The 18098-nt window shown below is 44.0% G+C and overlaps 1 protein-coding gene across 1 annotated transcript; it reads right to left on the minus strand.

Moving 5' to 3' along the window:
* Positions 1-1661: 1661 nt before the first annotated feature.
* On the minus strand, positions 1662-16812 carry LOC134409455 (aromatase). The gene is made up of 9 exons (XM_063142187.1): positions 16668-16812; positions 13570-13720; positions 10502-10656; positions 8945-9121; positions 7105-7219; positions 5578-5692; positions 4800-4962; positions 3563-3804; positions 1662-1916 (listed from the first exon to the last, which is right to left on the minus strand). Exons 1-9 carry the CDS (start codon positions 16810-16812, stop codon positions 1662-1664), a joined length of 1518 nt encoding a protein of 505 aa, XP_062998257.1.
* Between the last annotated feature and the right edge of the window lie 1286 nt (positions 16813-18098).

Consider the following 18098-nt stretch of genomic DNA (forward strand, 5'->3'; position numbering starts at 1 on the left):
TGGCCATGCTGGCCGGGGTTGATTGGTGTTGAAGTCCAGAATGTTTGGAGGGCAGCAGGGAGTAAAATCCAACATATGTTGGATCTATTGAAACAAATGAGAGTTAAGTTCATCGCAAGTAACTGAAGCTCCATTCATTTCAATTGTTCTACTCTAAGTAGGACTTATATTAGATTTTACCCCACCTTTTGGGGAAGGGTGCCATGATGTTTAAACCAGGGTTGGGATTCATGAAACCATTTGGAGGTGGTGAGCAGTTGGGCTGAGCCATTGGAAATTTAGTTCTACTGTGGGTCTGAGATGAGTTCATGGTAAATTCCAGGGTCCCTGTGTCTTCAACAGTGGGCACAAATCCAACAGCCAAAGCAAGACACCCATAGATGCATGTCAGAGCTAATCCATGGGGAGGCATCACATCAAAGAAGAGCCTATGAGCCAGGAATCTGGCACAGTGAATGCCACTGTTGCCCACACAAGTCCTAGTATAACCCAGAAGTCTTTAAGGTCCTTCCAGAACAGGGAGAACCAAGGGGCAGCTGACACAGGAGTTACTTCGGAAACTAGCAACAGTTTACTGCCCATTCCCACTGGAACTCCAACCATGCAGATCCGTCAGCTGTCCAAATTTATTTATTACATTTTTATACCGAAGCTCTTTGAGCGCTTCATAACAACGGGGCAGCAACACCCAGAGCTGTGGGCTGCCAACCCTAGCCCTGCCAGCTGTTGTATTTCTGTGCTGGAAAACGCTGGAGGATTTGGAGTTTTGCCCGTTGCTGCAGCTGTTAAAAGGCAGAGAGGCCCTGCTGGAAGGCAAAGATGGAGACCTGCTTTGTTGCAGGAAGATGCCAGTTCCTGTTCACACAACCCCGTATTCTCGCAAAATGGTTGTGTGAACTAACCTGGGAAGAAAAGGGGAACAAATGGTGGGAAAGTAGTTCGTCAAAGGAGGGGAAAAAAGAAGAAGCTCTAATTGTAATGGATGAAGAAAACCAGTTCTACGTTTTCTACTTTGCACAGTCTACTTTCCACAGTGAGCCAAGAGGGCTTGGCGTGACGGATAGTGAGGATTGTTAGCTGAGCCTTCAATTTTATCTTCTTGGTATTGCTATTACAGTAACATTGTTCTGTTGCTCTAAAAAATATCTGTAGATCATCCACCTAAAAAACAGCAACACCTTTATTTCTGCTTCCTAAAGAACATTGCCCCCCAAAATTCATTAAAATAACAATTGTCTGCTGTTGCTGCTGTCTCTGGCATCGTCCAACTCAACTCTGTGCACCTGCCGAAATGTCGGGTTCTTCAGAGCTTCTGCCAGCGTGGAATACCCATCATATACTTCCACATCAATGGACAATTTGTAAATGTAGGTCCTCCTCTGCATGGTTATTTACTTAATATCAACAGGGTTTTTTTGTATACTGCAAACATAGTTCTCTGTCTAGGACCTGATTTCTATCAACTGACCACTTGCATCGACAACCTATTTGAAGCAATAAAATGCTTCACTGAATGAGTGAATGGATGCATCTGGGATGGGTGAGAGTTGTTCATTTGGTTAGGATGACCCAACCAATCAATTTTGATTAGAGTAGCCCAACCAATCAGCTTGGATTAGGATAGCCCAACCAATCAGTGTTCTGGTACTTCATGGGTTGTTTTATTCATCATGATAACTCTTCTCCATATTATTTCTTGGCGTGAAACGCATCTCCAGCAGTGGCTGCCTTTCATTTGGATGCAAAGACAAATCATTGTTTTTTTTAATGTTGTTAAGACCTTCGCCTTTTAGTGTCTGGATGCTGCACCTCCTCAGAAGAGTCACCAGGATTGATTTCATCATGACCATGGCAATAAACTTCCCAACGCAGCCACGGGGTCCAAATCCAAAAGGTTGAAAGTATCGATGGGGGACCTGCATAAAATGTTTGGTTAAAACAAACAAAGTTGTCAAAGTAAGTTCAAACAAATTTTGAAAATGTTCATCATGAAACCCCCTCAAAAGCCATGAACTTTTGCAGAGATCTTTTCAACCCCTTTACATGTCTTGATTTTCCTTCTAGCTCACTCTTCCCTGAAGTGTGCTCCTCCTGAGTTACAACTTAATTTATATCTAAAATTAATTCTGGAACTGAAGTGTGTGTATTTTGCTGCTGTGTTATGAAACCGCATGTGCTCATTTATCCAACCCTGCAAAGAAAGGCATGTATCTTTGCATAATGATAGGCACATACAGCCCTCAACCATGGACTTTGAGATGGGATTCGAACTTCTCTAGTCTCTGAAAGAATAAAAGGGACCAACTTGTTATCTTTTCGGCGTCAGGTCAAGATTTCTCTCTTTCCCAGGCATTTAACAATGCTAAGTTTGTTTGTTTGTTTTTTAACGGACCCCAGAACCATTGTTTTTAAAATGTATACCGTTGTTTTTATACTGTTTATGTTTTTGATGGTTTTAAATTTTGCATACTTTTTAATGTTCACTGTTCTTAACTTTTGTAAACTGCGCAGAGAGCTTCAGCTATGGGGCGGGATATAAATGTAATAAATCAAGTCAAATCAAATAAAATCAATTTCCTGTGCCTGTATATCGAATAATCTGGTTCCACATACAATAGTTTTTGAAGAAGCGTAGAAACAATACCACATTCTAGAGTTTTCGAGTGATTAGAGGTCACTCACCTTAAATAATCTCAAGAAATAGTGGTATTAACCTTATTTACTATGAACGGCAGGTTTTATTTTTTACTAAAGTTCACCTAAGATAATTTGGATTGAAAAGACAACCGTATTGGATTTATTCACCGTATATGACCATTTATCATTGTAAAATCTCAGACAGCATGATGTGCTTCCATACTTTAGAACAATTCTTGGGAATTTCTAATTACACTTTGATTTACATTAGCATCAGTAGCCTTGTCATTGACTAAATTAGCCTTATAATTGACTATATCATAGTTTTTGTGATTCTGGCTTGAGATTTCAGTTGAGGGTTCTCCTCACCTTGTCTTCTTTGGGATTTAAGTCATGGCTAACTTAATTTATTTATTTATTTATTTATTACATTTTTATACCGCCCAATAGCCGAAGCTCTCTGGGTGGTTCACAAAAATTAAAACCATCATAAAACAACCAACAGGTTAAAAACACAAATACAGAATACAGTATAAAAAGCACAACCAGGATAAAACCACGCAGCAAAATTGATATAAGGTTAAAATACAGAGTTAAAACAGTATAATTTAAATTTAAGTTAAAATTAAGTGTTAAAATACTGAGAGAATAAAAAGGTCTTCAGCTGGCGACGAAAGCAGTACAGTGTAGGCGCCAGGCGGACCTCTCTGGGGAGCTCATTCCACAACCGGGGTGCCACAGCGGAGAAAGCCCTCCTCCTAGTAGCCACCTGCCTCACTTCCTTTGGCTTAAGTCCCATTCAGTTCAATCGGTCTACTCTAAGAAGGACTTAGTTTGGATTTTATCCTTTGTTTCCATACTAAAGCAATAGATAAATTAAGCAATATATTGATACATTAAATCATCAACATCATCATCAACTTACACTCTTCTCAAAATTGTCAAGTGAGAATTCATTTGGTTTAGGGAAGAACTCAAGCTTATGCATGCGCCCGATGTTGAGAATGATGTTGGTCCCTTTCTTCACAGGATAGCCATCAATGATGTCATCTTGCAAGGCTTTACGCATGACCAAATCCACAACAGGCTGGTATCTCATGCTCTCAAGAATAAAATTCTCAACCACTTTGAGTTTTGGCATGTCACCGCTTTGGACGTCTCTATCACCTTTAATTAAGGAGTAAGCAAAGAAAGCAGTTTGTATCTCTGGGTTCTGATATTATCACCTTTAAGCATGAGCTGGAACAGGGCTGGCCTAAGACATTTTGCTGCCTGAGGCAGAGCAGCAAATGGCACCCTCACCCACCCAAGACAAGGTGCATAGGATACAAACTCAGGCACGTTATTTGAGGCAGACAATCCCACAAGTGCCTTTCCTCATTTCCAGCAGTAAAATACAACATTAACACACTGAATCGCTAACCATTTGCCACCCTTTTAAATTTGCTGCCTGAGGCAGCTGCCTCACTCTTCCTCATGGTAGAGCTGGCCCTGAGCTAGAATGACATTTCTGCATGGATTTGAAATGTGATACATTTCAGATTTCTTTTTTTTAAAAAATAACAATTTTGTTTGTTTGAGTATTTAAAAAAAAACAATTTTTTTTTGTCTTGCTGAGCACTTTTAAGAAACAATAATATATAGCAAGCAGCCTCACTTAATGCTTCCATTGCTAGACCAGACATTTCAGATAGCAGATGAGAGAATTCTGTTGATAAGGAATGGATGCATCTGTTATTTTCAATTTCTCTCGGTTTCTCATTTCTCAGTCTTAAACTCAATTCATCTCAAACTTTGGCAATTTCTCCCATCTTAAATTCAGTTCATCCTGAATTTTGAGATTTTTTAAAAGTTTGCATGCAAGTTCATAAGCGTTTTCGTGCACATTTCACCCATTACGTGCTTTTTAAAAAAATGCATTTTCACCAAGCACACATTTTTTGCAAGGAATTTTCCTAATACAATGCATTTTAAATGTTATTTTCCCCAACGGATGCATTTTTTTAAATTGGAGAACTGTATTGCAAAATTTGGAAAAATACAGATTTCGAAGGATAACTGAAAAATGAGTGGACCACTCATAAGATAGATCCTTTCCAATGGAAAATAAAAATGAAATAATTAAAAAAAGTGACAATTCTCTTCCAGTTTTGGATACTTACCCATCACAGTCTGTATTTCCTTCATCATTGCCTTTTCCACTTGAGGGTGTTCTGCAATCAACACCAGCATGAAGAACAGAGTCACTGAGAGAGTATCAGGAGCAGCTATTAGCATCTCCAAAACACACTGGTTTACATTCTCACCAGTTAGTTCCCCACGGCTCTGTAAAATTGAACCAGTCAGTTAGCAACTACCGACCTCAGGTGTCAACAACCTTGTGAAATCAAACTGAGATCCAGCCAACTTGGAATTGCAGTGTGGGGGAAATCAACTCATTAGGGCAGTGAGTCCAGGGCACCGCTCCGTTGGTGACCAATAGTGGACAAGCCAGGAACAGAGTTATCTGCTCATTCACAAAATGGGGAGGGTCCATAATTCAATAGAAGAGCATCTGCTTGAAGGTCTCAGCAGTGGAGGCTGGTGGCTCTGATGTCAGTGGGGTGGTGAATCCGCTCTAGGTTGTAATCAGAAAACTCAGAAATCTAAAGGAGCTATTCAAGGTGTTCCACACCTTGGAGAGCTCCTTTAGAGTTCTAACTAGTTCTGACTGAAACCTGAAGAAGATACACACACACACACACACCATTGGAGCCAACAGCCTCCGCTGGCTCCCAGGTTCAGTCTTTGGTAACTCCAGTTAAAAGGAGCAGGGAAAGTCCTCTGGCTGAGCCCCTGGCAACCCTCTTCCAGTCAGGGGAGACAATACTGGGGCCAATGAATGAATAGTTTGATCTGGTAATAAAAATCTGATTTGGTCTTTAGCACATCAAACATTACCTGTGCAAAAATCAGCTGCGAAGCAAAATCCATGTGCTCCTCCAGTTTGTCAACTCTGGAAAGATTCTGTCGTTTCTGCTCTATTAAGATTTCTATCACTTCTTTCAAATCCTTCCTGAAACAGAAGGAATCCAGTTAATCACTAAAGTATCTGCAATGCTTCTGTGTCTGCACGGAAACATCAGAACTGGTCCAGATGCCACATCTAATAGACCAACTGAACAGGAAGGGTTTGAAAACCCATCTACTGGTGCCACAGAGAGAAAGAAGGGCTGTTCATACAACATGCTGACCCATACTCAGTGGTTGAGTGTGGCTTGTTGATGAACCATGGTTGTTTGTTGATACACGGGGTAACATGTTGTCTGGACCCAGAACATTTTCTGTAGGGTGGGTTGTTAACTATGCAATGGGGGTTGTTAACCGTCCTGAACAACCCAAAAACAAACCATGGGTTCTTGAGGTGGCATGCTTGAGAAAAATAACCCACACTGCATGGTACACAAGCCATCCTCTGGAAAATGTGCTGCATTCAGTTAACACAATAATCCATGGTTCAGCAACAACCCACACTCAGTGGCTGAGTGTAGGTTGTTTGGAACTGTGGGTTCGCATGTCGTGCGAACCAAGTTAGAGAGAGGGAGAGGGAGAGTTCAATTCTTCACTGATTAACCTGTGGAGAACAGACAGGATTGGAGACAGAAATGTAATGGCGAAAGGTCCTAAAGGTACACAGATATAGGGCGCCCAGTTGTGCGTTGCAAAAGAAAGAAAAAATGCATCGCCGAAAAAAGGACAAGCAAGGACACCAATTTGCATAAAAGTTACATGTATAAATGTTAATTTAGAAATCATTATTATAATTTAAATAGAAATACAATTTCATAGTGGAGCAGAGTCACCATGTGACCTGTGTGCCTCTTGTGCAGACGGCTCTCCAGGTGCGATATGTGTTGAGGTGTGCCTTCAAGGTCCCTTGTTCTCCCTTCTTTAAACTGGACTTGGACAGGACAGTCCTTCAAATGGAGGATGCCTTCAAATAGAAGACACTCCCTGGGTAGCCCCTGAAATAGAGGACTGTCTTCTGTAAAAGGGGATGCATCATCTACAAGCCTATTCACAACGTTTCTGGCAATCTCTTTTCTGAGTTTTCAATCATACCTCCTGATGACAATAGGGAATTGGCCGCAGTAAAAGAAGATGGAGAAGGAGTTTGTGCTTCACCCTTTATGGTGCCAGCTTCCTTTGGAAGAGAGTGCTTTGTAGACCTTTGATGCCATCATTTGTTTATTTACAGGTTGAGCAGACATGGACGGGGCAGGGAAGCAAGACATGAACGGGATCCCAGTGCAATGCCTGCAAACAGCTCCTCCTGCAAACCAGAGGTCTAGCTCAGCTCTGTAGCCAAGTCCAGGCAATCCTGCCACACACATTTGCCTGCTTCGGCCCAGGGCAAGAGCCACCTCCTGCCTTCTCGGCCCAGAACCACCACTCCCAATAGTCGAAATGCTCTCTCCTGCTACTTACGCGGATGACTCGTATTTCTTGTACAGCCAGGAAATCTTAAAGAAGATGTCTGGTTTCAGCAGAAGCGCCTGCCAAGCATTGAAGTAGCTTTGGATTTTAAGCACGACGACATTTTCTGAAAGGACGCACGGACAAAGAACAAGACAGAGAGGTGTAAGTGGACAGGAACTCCCACAATGCACCATCCAGGTTTGCTCCATTTGGGCCAATTGAAGGAGCAAGCCAGTGTTGCAATGGGCTGAGCATGTCTATGAAGGAGCTGGGTACCTTTAGCCTAGAGAAGAGACAGTTCAGAGGCTATGGGAAAGGCTTAGCTCAGGATCAGAGCACCTTCTTGGCATGCAGAAGGTCCCAGGTATTTTTTTTTTCTGGTAAGAAGAAGACAGAAGGAGCTCTGGGGTACAAATGGTAATTGATGACCTGCCCCACCCCTCCATGTTTGAGGCAGCGAGGGGCTGTGGCTCCATGGTAGAGCATCTGTTTTGCATGCAGAAGGTCCCAAGTTCAATTCCGACATCTCCAGGTAGGGCTGGAAAAATTCCTGCCTGAAAGCCAGGAGAGCCATCGCTGCCAGTCAGTGTCGACAATATTGGGCTAGATGGACCAGGGGGTCTGATTCAGTTTAAGGCAGCTTCCTATGTTCCTAGAATAAAAGCCATGTCTGGAAGCACCCTTTGACTAAATGTTAGGAAGAACTTGCGGATGGTATGAGTGGTTCCACCGTGTGGAGCAAAATGCCTTGGAAGACACATAGCCCATGGAGGTGTTGCATTCACTTGGCAACATGATTAAAAGTGTTGCATATAATCATAATCATAATAATTTATTTCTTACCCGCCTCTCCGATTGGATCGAGGCGGGGAACAACAGCAAGCATAAAATACATAAAATACTGATTTAAAACATAGTATACACTGTTAAAAACATCCTAAAAGCATCCTAAAATTCTACTGGATAGGTCTGCCAGAAGAGATCAGTCTTGATAGCTTGAAGGTGGATTCCTGCACTGAGCAGGGGGTTGGACTCGATGGCCTTATAAGCCCCTTCCAACTTTACTATTCTATGATTCTACGATGGGTGGGATTCACAGATGCCAGCTGATATTTTCAGGTAAACCTTCTCTCTCTCTCTCTCTCTCTCTCTCTCTCTCTCTCTCTCCCTGCCCCCAATTTTGTATACTTAGGCAATGTCTGTGCTGGACCATATTGTTATGTGTTTGAGGGGTCAGTCTAAATGACCTCCAGGGTACCATATAACTCAGTGTCTCTGAGGAAAAGAGACTGGGGATCCCCCTTCCCCTCCATCCACGCACACACTAATTCTTGAATTCCTTTTTGTTCTACAAGACCTGAGGGGACTAAGAGGGAATGAATCTGGGGGAAAGGTGAACCTAGGCAAAAGGAGACATGGGCTTTTGTCTGGCAGAAGAAGTTCCTAGGCAGGTGGGAGGGAGCAAGGTTTGCTTGGAATTGTGTTGTTGTAAATATACCCTTTTTTTTTATAAAAGAAACACCACATCTCTCCAGTGCCCTCCTTCTAGGAAACTGAAGTCTGAAGCCCCTGCAAGTTCAGGCCTCTCAGAGCTGGGGGTGCAGAAGCGTAATGATGCTGTTTCTATTGTGACTTTCGCCGTAATGCCAGGCACTGGCTGTGGGCACGTCAACGGTGAAGGCAGAAGAAGTACACATATCGGAGGTATCATCCAAACCTTAGGGTTCCCCTCTGCCTTCTGGTCCCTCCCTCTTGTCTTTGGGTGGTGCCATTTTTCCTACCTAAAGACCCGCCCACATTTCTGCACGTTGGAATATGAACATGGAAACTTTCAGGAATATTTCCGTACCGTCAAGAGGAATCCCAAGGAAAAGTTTGTTGGACGTGTCCAGCATGATACACCTCATAAGATTCAGGCTGTTGATGTACCTGAACTTGGCGGTGGCTTCATCGAGCCGATTCAGGTGTTCGTTCGTTGACTTGACGCAAATGGCGATCATCCGTGCAAGACCCGGGCCTGACAGGGCTGAAATTTCACAAATGTCATAGAATCATAGAATAGTAGAGTTGGAAGGGGCCTACAAGGCCATCGAGTCCAACCCCCTGCTCAATGCAGGAATCCACCCTAAAGCATCCCTGACAGATGGTTGTCCAGCTGCCTCTTGAAGGCCTCTAGTGTGGGAGAGCCCACAACCTCCCTAGGTAACTGATTCCACTGTCGCACTGCTCTAACAGTCAGGAAGTTTTTCCTGATGTCCAGCTGGACTCTGGCTTCCTTTAACTTGAGCCCGTTACTCTGTGTCCTGCACTCTGGGAGGATCGAGAAGAGATCCTGGCCCTCCTCTGTGTGACAACCTTTTAAGTATTTGAAGAGTGCTCTCATGTCTCCCCTCAATCTTCTCTTCGTCCTTATCACCTGCAACGTTTGGCACTAAAACCCTAGACCTCTTTGGTCTGGCTTCACCCAAAAGGGAAGCCCTTGTTGAAATGGATGGGTCGGGCACTTGCAAAGAACATGGCCATGCGCTTGCATTTCAGTAGGCCTCACCCAGGAGAAGGGGTGCATTGTGTGCTGCGTCGTTTAAATGGGATGGGACTTTGCACAATATCCACTAGACTCATTCTATTTCCTCCCAGAGAACTATAAAATTTGTGCGTTTCATCGCTGAGTCTTTAAAAAACCAAAACACCACAAATACTGCTCTGTGCAGCAGTGCATTTTTGACCCAGTACCTATCCCCCCTTGTGTTGCACCAGCACAGACACACAGCAACACAAGGGGAGGTAGGTAAAATTTTGGAAAGTAAAACAACAAAAGTCTGTAAGGTCTTAGCTAGACCTACAGTAAAGTCCGGGGGAGAGGAGGAGAGACTTCGCGTTGTGAATAACACGAGACCTCACCCTCGTTTACACGCAAGGTGCGACGACCTCAAGAAGAGAGGCGTCGCGCCCGCCATTTTAAAATTTTCTTAGAGGGCCATCTGCGCACGAGCGCTTGAGTGGAAAGGTAAGGGTTGTTTGGGGTTTTTTTTAGTCCTGATGGGCGGCTCCTGGCTCAAGCTGCGGCAACGGGCCACACCTTCCACGGTCCCGGGCTAAGCCCAGGACCATGGAAAAAGTGGGTCCAAAGTGTAGGGCTGTATCCTGGGGCCAAGGAGGGTTGATCCCTGCCTGATCCCAGGATCCCCTGTTCGTCATCTAGATGCACAGGGACAATCCTGGGGTTTGCTCCAGGATAAACGCTGCTCTAGCTAAGGCATAAGTCCGCAGAATACTTGCGGTTCCAGAAAAGCTAGTTTGCTCCGCATTCCACATGGAATCCAAACTCATTCGAAATCCAAATTCACTTGATTCCATTGTAGATTTCCCTAACATCCCTCGTATGAACTGAAGTCACATGGTTTACCTTTAGTAAAGAAGGGTCGGATTTCTTTCCAGAGAACTGGGTTATTGTTAAATATGATGCCGTTTTCATGCATGCCAATGCACTTCAAGCCAAGTTTGCTTCCAAACCTAGAGATGTAGTGCCCGTGTTTCATGACGTGGAACATACTTGAAGATCTAGGAAGTGGAAGAAAAGGATCTTGCGTCAAGGGATTTGTGTCTACTGTTTTAAGCGCTCTGGCAGGACTATATTTACTTTGGCATCTCACAGTGGATATCAGGGCAGTTGAAACTTTTTTAGTCTAAGGTGTGGGTTCAATTTCAGAGAAGCTCTCAGAGGCTGGATTCAATAGGGGGTGGGGCCAGAAGGGGTGGAGCCAAAATAAAAAAAAATACCAGCCCATTTTAGCTAAACTTCTTACTGCCAGTAAGTCTTAAGAGATCCATTGTAAACTTTTAAAATTGGATGGAAAAGCCAAAAAATCACCAAATAGCTGCTGGGGCATTGGTTTTGCGGTTTTATTTGCTGCGTCTTGCTATGCTACGTTATGATATGGATGCCATTGTTCTATTGTGCACAACTCTAAAATCTGATTCGATGAAGGGTGGCATAAAAATGTTTAAAATTAATTAAAAAATTAAACAAATGCGTTAGCAAGTTATAATGTGACTATCAGGAGTGGGCAACTTGTGGCCTTCCAGATGTTTTGGCCTATAACTCTGATCAGCCCTGGCCAGCAGAGCCAATTGGGAGAGATCATAGGAGTTGTAGTCCAACCACATATGGAGGCCCACGTGTTGCCCACCCCTGTTTTATATCAACTTCCTGAACCACCTCCCCTGCTGATTTCTGTAAATCTGACATGAAAGGCACAGGAGCAGACTAGGGGTTTGTTTTTTGGGTAAGTTGGCAACCCTATTCCCTACTGTCTTGGAGTGAAGTTTCCTTTAGAGTGATTTTTTTTTTAAAAAAAATGGGTTTTATACAATCTAATGCTATTGACTATGTGTTTTTTTTTTAAAAAAATCATGAACTTTGAAAACATTTGTGAAAGACTGTAAATGCCACAAATAAATTTAAAACAGCAACTTCTGTCTTGCATGACACAGATCTAATTCGCATTTGCGATTTGTTCAGCTAGTGTGCTGCTATGACGTTTCCCAAAGATCTAAACTAAAATGAAAGTGGATTTCCTTTAGAGGGAGCTAGAAGCTAAGAAATGTCACAGTGATGAGAACCACAGCTCAGAGAAAGGGGAAGAGACTCTGTTGCCAAGGGGCCTTTAACTGAGAATTTCGATGCAAAAAATAATGCCAGCAATCAGCCGATGAAGATTTCCATGGCATGGAGCTAAACACAGGCCTGGTTTGCATGTAATGGCAACTCAGAGTATGGATTGAGTACAGGTTGACTATGAGTTGTCATTGGATAGTAGGCTAATGTTGAACTATGGGTTGCATTGGTTGCAGAAGAAGGAACATACGGTGCAAGACAGGAGTACTTTAAGGGTATTTATAGGGATGCAATAAAGTGTTAAAGTGTTCAAAGATAAAGGTGAAAAAGAGGAGGTTTGGCCAAAAAGAAGAACTTGTTTTAATATGGTTTGGGCAATTTGCTTTAAGTGTGGAAACTGAGTGAATTCTAGCCTGATTTAATTTGTGTTCCATGCCATCCCTGACATTCCCTATCATTCAAGTTCTTCATAAACACATATGCATAACACAAGTCTATTCCCCCATTATCTTCCAATTGCACACCTATCAGCTTTCCAACGGCACATTCTTCACCCTTCCAACAGCACATTTTGTGTCCACCTACAGCCTAAAAAAATCCTGTTACATTGATGGAGACTGATCACACTCTACAACAGAGGTATGTTGAGCCTCAGGCCTGTGGGCCAAATCCAGGCTGCCTGGGGTCCCAATCCAGACCTCTGGACCTCAAGATCCACCAAGCAGATGCACAAGACATACACTTAGAATTCCCCAACAATTGGTGTACATTAACTTGTGTGAACTTCCAAAAAGCTGTGCTGGATGAGACCGAAGTCATATCTAGCCCAGCATCCTGTTCTCACAATTTATGTATTTCTTTTGCCTTGTACCCCACTTTTCTACAAAGAAAATGATGCTCAAGGTGGCAGAATGCCAACCAGATGCCCATGGGAAGGCCACAAGCAGGGCATGAGTGCAACAGCACCCTCCTGCCCATGTTCCCCAGAAACTGGTGTACAGAAGCATACAGCCACTGGTACTGGAGGTAGCAAATAGCCATCCTGACTAGTAGCCATTGATCACCTTCTCTTCTTGGAATTTGTAGGTTATGCTGACAGTCTGTGACTGGCCCAAAGCCAACCAGTGAGCCTCATGGCTGAGTGCGAACTAGAGTCCTGAACTTCCAAGTCCCAGTCCAGCACTTCAAGCACTATGTCATACTGGCCTCCTCCTCTTTGGTCCTCCTCCTCCTCCTCTGTGGTTTTTGTGTTCTTTACATGTGGAGATGATTTCATTTTAGTTTTTGTTTAAGGAAATTCATTGTCTCCTTTCAGTGGTGCAGTCAGATAATTTTAGGCTCTGGTCTTCTGACAGGGGAAGGGGCCGGGGCATCTGGAGCTGGTGACGTGCATCACTTGACTTTCTTCGAAATGTGGAAAGCCAGCCCTGCTGTCTTTTGAGGGGAAACCCTCCTGCTCGTTCGGCTGAGTGGGGCCCTGACACCTGCCCCATAGTCCTATCCTGGTGGCACCACGGTCTCCCTTCAAGTCAGAATTCATGCCGCAGTGAAAACACTGCAGCCCGGGCACTACAAACTAGTGAAGAAAAATCTCACCGGAGCCAAAAGCTCTGTTGAGCATTACAAGTAGCGGAGGTTGGTGGCTCCTACATCAGTGGGGCAGTGAATCCGCTCTGGGTTTCGGCCAGAACCACACAGGACTCTGAAGGAGCTCTCCAAGGTTCTGGACCCCTGACTGGTTCTGATTGAAACCCAGAAGAGATTCACGGCCCCACTGACATAGAAGCCAGCAGCCTCCACTGGTTACAAGGCCAGCTGGCCTTCTCTACCCCAATTCGCCGAGATCAAAGATTTACTTGCTAATAATGAGGGTCTCTTCTCCATTGATCCAGACTCTCATGAATTCACCATACATCTTGTTGTAGTAATTGCAGGCACTGCCCACTCCCATCCATAGGAATCTCCCATGAGAAATAAGGGGCCCAATTCCCATACAATAGCCAGGCCCTAAAAGGAGATAGGAGAGAAAAAAAAGATGGATTTTATCACTCATGTTTATTTAAGACCTTGTACGTACACTGTGGCTAGATCTACACTACTTCTTTATAGCGATATTGAAGTGCACTGATAATTGTGGGGCTACATTACACATTCCATCTACCGCTTTCGTAGTGTTGATTCCTGCTTTTTGTTCCACATTATCCAAAATAATTGGCTTCCAATTCACTTCAGAATCCAATATAAACTTCTCCTGTTAACCTTCAAAGCTTTTCACGGTCTAGCTCCTTCCTATCTCTCCTCTCTCATCTCACACTATTGCCCCGCTCGTGCTCTTCGCTCCTCTGATGCCATGTTTCTCGCCTGCCCAAGGGCCTCTACTTCCCTTGCTCGGCTCCGTCCATTTTCTTCTGCTGCCCCTTACGCCTGGAACGGTCTTCCAGAACATTTGAGAACTACAACTTCAATCGCAGCTTTTAAAGCTCAACTAAAAACTTTTCTTTTTCCTAAAGCTTTTAAAACTTGATGTTGTGCAGACTTTATACTGTTAGTTTTTCCCTACCCTGTGCCTGCTTACCCTACCCTGTGCCTGTTTGCATTCTCTTCCCCTCCTTATTGTTTTACTATGATTTTATTAGATTGTAAGCCTATGCGGCAGAGTCTTGCTATTTACTGTTTTACTCTGTACAGCACCATGTACATTGATGGTGCTATATAAATAAATAAATAAATTAATAATAATAATAATAATAATAATAATAATAAAATGATGCAACAAATGTCATTGTGGCTGGATCTACACCAAGCAGGATACAGCACTATGAAAGTGGTATATGGAGGCAGGAGCCACACTACTGCTTTATAGTGGTATTGAAGTGCACTGACAACTGTTGGGGCCCTTGACACATGCCATATACCGCTTTCATACCACTTTCATAGTGTTGTATCCTGCTTGGTGTAGATGTGTCATGGGCCTCAACAGTTGTCAGTGCACTTCAATATCACCATAAAGCAGTAGTGTAGATCCTGCCTGTGTGTCCTACAAGGTATAAGTGCGTAAGGGGGCTATAGTGGCCTCATGATGAGATCATAATGCTTTGACACAAGGCGTAGATCTGGCCTGTGTTTCACAATCCTGTGAGTTGAGGAATATTCTCTGAATATTACAATTCTTCAATAAGCCTAGAAAAAACAGGGTGGGAGGTGTGTGGCTGGGAAATATTCGGTTCTGAATGTGGTATGACCAAGATGTCATTACAGATCAACCCTTCTTTTCTCACTGAGGTTTCTTCATAAGAACATCAGAAGAACCCAGATCAATCAGACCAAGGGACCATCTAGTCCAGAAATGGGCAACCTGCAGCCCTTGGAATTATAGTCCAAAACAACTGGAAGGCCCCAGTTTGAAGAAGGCTATTTTAGGCCTATGGGATTCACTTTGTTTTTTCACTAGAACCTCAAGATCCACCAACCAGAGCCAGGCACAAATTAAATGACTCAGGAAGGTGGATATAGAATGGAAGAGTATCATGCCTTTGAGCACACGCTCAGCCCAGGAATTTGTTTCCAGTACCAGAACTTGAGGCTTGCACACAAATCCTTTCACACTCAAATCTACTCTAACCTTCCCCTCTTCCTGATGGTTTCCTGATTTCAGCAACCTAATTTAGGGAAGGAAAATGCTGTTTTGTTTTTGCTATCTTTGCTGATCTACTGCAAATCTCCTAGAGTTTCACCAGTAGATTCTAGTCTGACTTCTGCCTTGTCCCTGTCTTGAATCACTGCCACAAGAAAATCCAAATGGGAAAGCTTTAAATGTTGGCTTCTTTAAAAAAAAGAAAGAAAGAAAGAAAGAAAGGGGAGGGGAGGGGAGGGGAGGGGGACTCTTCAGCCTGTTACTATCAACCTCCCCCCCCCCACAAAAAAAAACTGACTGGTGTTGAACTCAGTGGAGGCTGGTGGGTCCTATACCAATGGGGCAGTAAATCTGCTTCAACTTTCAGTCAGAACTCTAAAGGAGTTATCCAAGGTGTAGAGTTCTGGCCAGTTCTGACTTAAACCTGGAGTTTGTTCACCGCCCCATGGACCTCAGAGCCATCTGCATCCTGAAATGCCGCCTGCAGATACATGGGGCAGAATGACAAAGACCTTCATTATGACTTAATCCTATCAATTAGATTTAAGGAAGTGTGCTAAAACTCTGAACTATAGAAGAATGTCATATCAGGGGCTTTAAGAGAGAGAGAGAGAGATTGATCCCCATGCTCTATAATGGCACTATCACCAAGCAATCATTAATGTCATCGCATATGCCCACTATCCCGATGTCTACCTGTCATTGGTTGATCCCTGTACTGTACACAAACACCATTGTTACAGAGGCCATACAAATGCATGTCGAAAACGTGGCAAATTAGCCGACACTTCACGTGATATTAATGTAAATGCGTTTAGTTTTGAAATAAGGCACTAACAGCACCATCCTATGCATGTCTGCACATTGACTTCAGTGGGGTTTCCTCCCATATCAGTGAGCACCAGGGAGCACATCCCATGGAACTCAGAGGGACTTCTGAGCTGACACCCAGAGGACCACCCTGCATATGCCTGATATAAAGGAAGGGCAAGATGATGCAACATGACAGATGAAGGATTGGTGTATAACTGGACACAGTGAGTGAGAGAGAGAGAGAGAGAGAGAGAGAGAGAGAGATGGAGGATTTTTTTAAAAAGACTTAAGAATGGGATGTATTTTCAGTTCCTCTATCAACATTATTTGGACCTGTATTTGAAAAATAAAGCCCCAGCCTCATGTGGTTCAAAGATATTTGTACTTGCAGTAACAATCCTGATTTGCCATTTCTAAACCTCCATCAACAAGGACAGGGCGTTTTCTCACCTGTCCCCCCTACCCCTGCAAATGAAAATGAGGGGCCATCTCACACAAAGAACTTACCTGGGATCGATGAGGTTTCTTCGTAAGTCAACATTAACAGAATGAAGCCCATGACTAGCAAGAGAGGCACAGTGGCTGTGGGCATCGTCTCCGAGACCACCCTGGTGATATTATACTGCATCGTATTCAGGGTTTCCGTGAACATGTCTTCCGAGTCAGTCTAGCAGGCTGAGGCTGAAAATGAAGAGCCAGAAGGATGGAAGAGGCTGAGGACTCCACAGAGCCTTTTTCTCCAACTGAGCCTTTCTGTCGATCCCATACACTGAGCGCTCGTATTCTACTATTAGCTTTGTTTTATAACAAGGCCGGAGGTTGAGATTAGACAAGGCGAGCGACAAGTCAAAACAAGGGGAGAGAAGATTCCCTTTCTTTTCGCCCTACAAAACAAAGCAACTTCTGACCTTGGTATTGAAGCTCAGGTTCACTGCTAGCGACACTTTTGCGCCAACGGGGTTACTATCTCCCGCGCTACCCTTGAGTAGTCAAACATGATGTGGACCTGGGACCTAGGACCTGGTGCCAAATTTCTCATCAAAGCAAAGGAAATGAAAACTCTTGGCTGCGGGTCGAAGGCCCTGCATGGTCTTTCATCTACATTACCTTCTAACATCTGTTGCTAGGGTTGAGGAATGTCCTTGGATCCCTGAGATAGTTAAATGTATTTCCCAGTGAACAACTACAACAGCAATGTCAGGCCATGTTTTGGGATGAGGCAACGTCAGGGGCTGTTAGTCTAATCTGCTCCTATGGGTTGTGCAAAGCTTGAGTTGGCCATGATCGTTGGTTGAACAATTGAAGGAAACGATGACTGAGATCCTGAGTTTGATCCCGCTGGCAGAGATTGGCTCAGGGGAAGTTCTTGTCAGCAAAAGATGGGGAGATGACTTGGATCAATTCCCCTTCCCCCTCCAATCTTTTGCATCCTTGGAAAATCTACTTGGGGTGGTTGGGGGACCCTATGAAACAATGGGGGAGTACAGGAGAGGGGGACTGAAAGCTGCCCTCCACCAATAGGATCCTCCACTGGGTAGTGGCCCCAGCCATTCAGGAGCCAATGATAGCTATCAACACAGGACGCTGTCGTATCTTGACTCAACCCAATGGAGGTTGGTAGATCGGATTTCGGTGGGGCTGTGAATCCATTCTGGGCTTCATCAGAACCAGCCTATCCCCAAAATGGGTTCAGCACTTTGGATCTCTCCTTTAGAGTTCTGGCTGGTTCAGAATGGATTCATAGCTCCACTGAAATTGGGGCCACCAGCCTTGACTGGTCAAGCCATTGGGCCATCTAGTTCTGCACTGCCTCTGTTGCGATGGACAGCGGCTCTCCAGGGTTTCAGACAGGGATCTTTCCCAACCCTACTTGGGGATGCCAGGTACTGAGTATGGTCCCTTTTGCATGCAGAGTAGATGCTTCACCACAGATCGATG

This window comes from Elgaria multicarinata, chromosome 16 (genome assembly GCF_023053635.1).
Source record: "Elgaria multicarinata webbii isolate HBS135686 ecotype San Diego chromosome 16, rElgMul1.1.pri, whole genome shotgun sequence".
In the NCBI taxonomy this organism is placed as follows: Eukaryota; Metazoa; Chordata; class Lepidosauria; order Squamata; family Anguidae; genus Elgaria; species Elgaria multicarinata.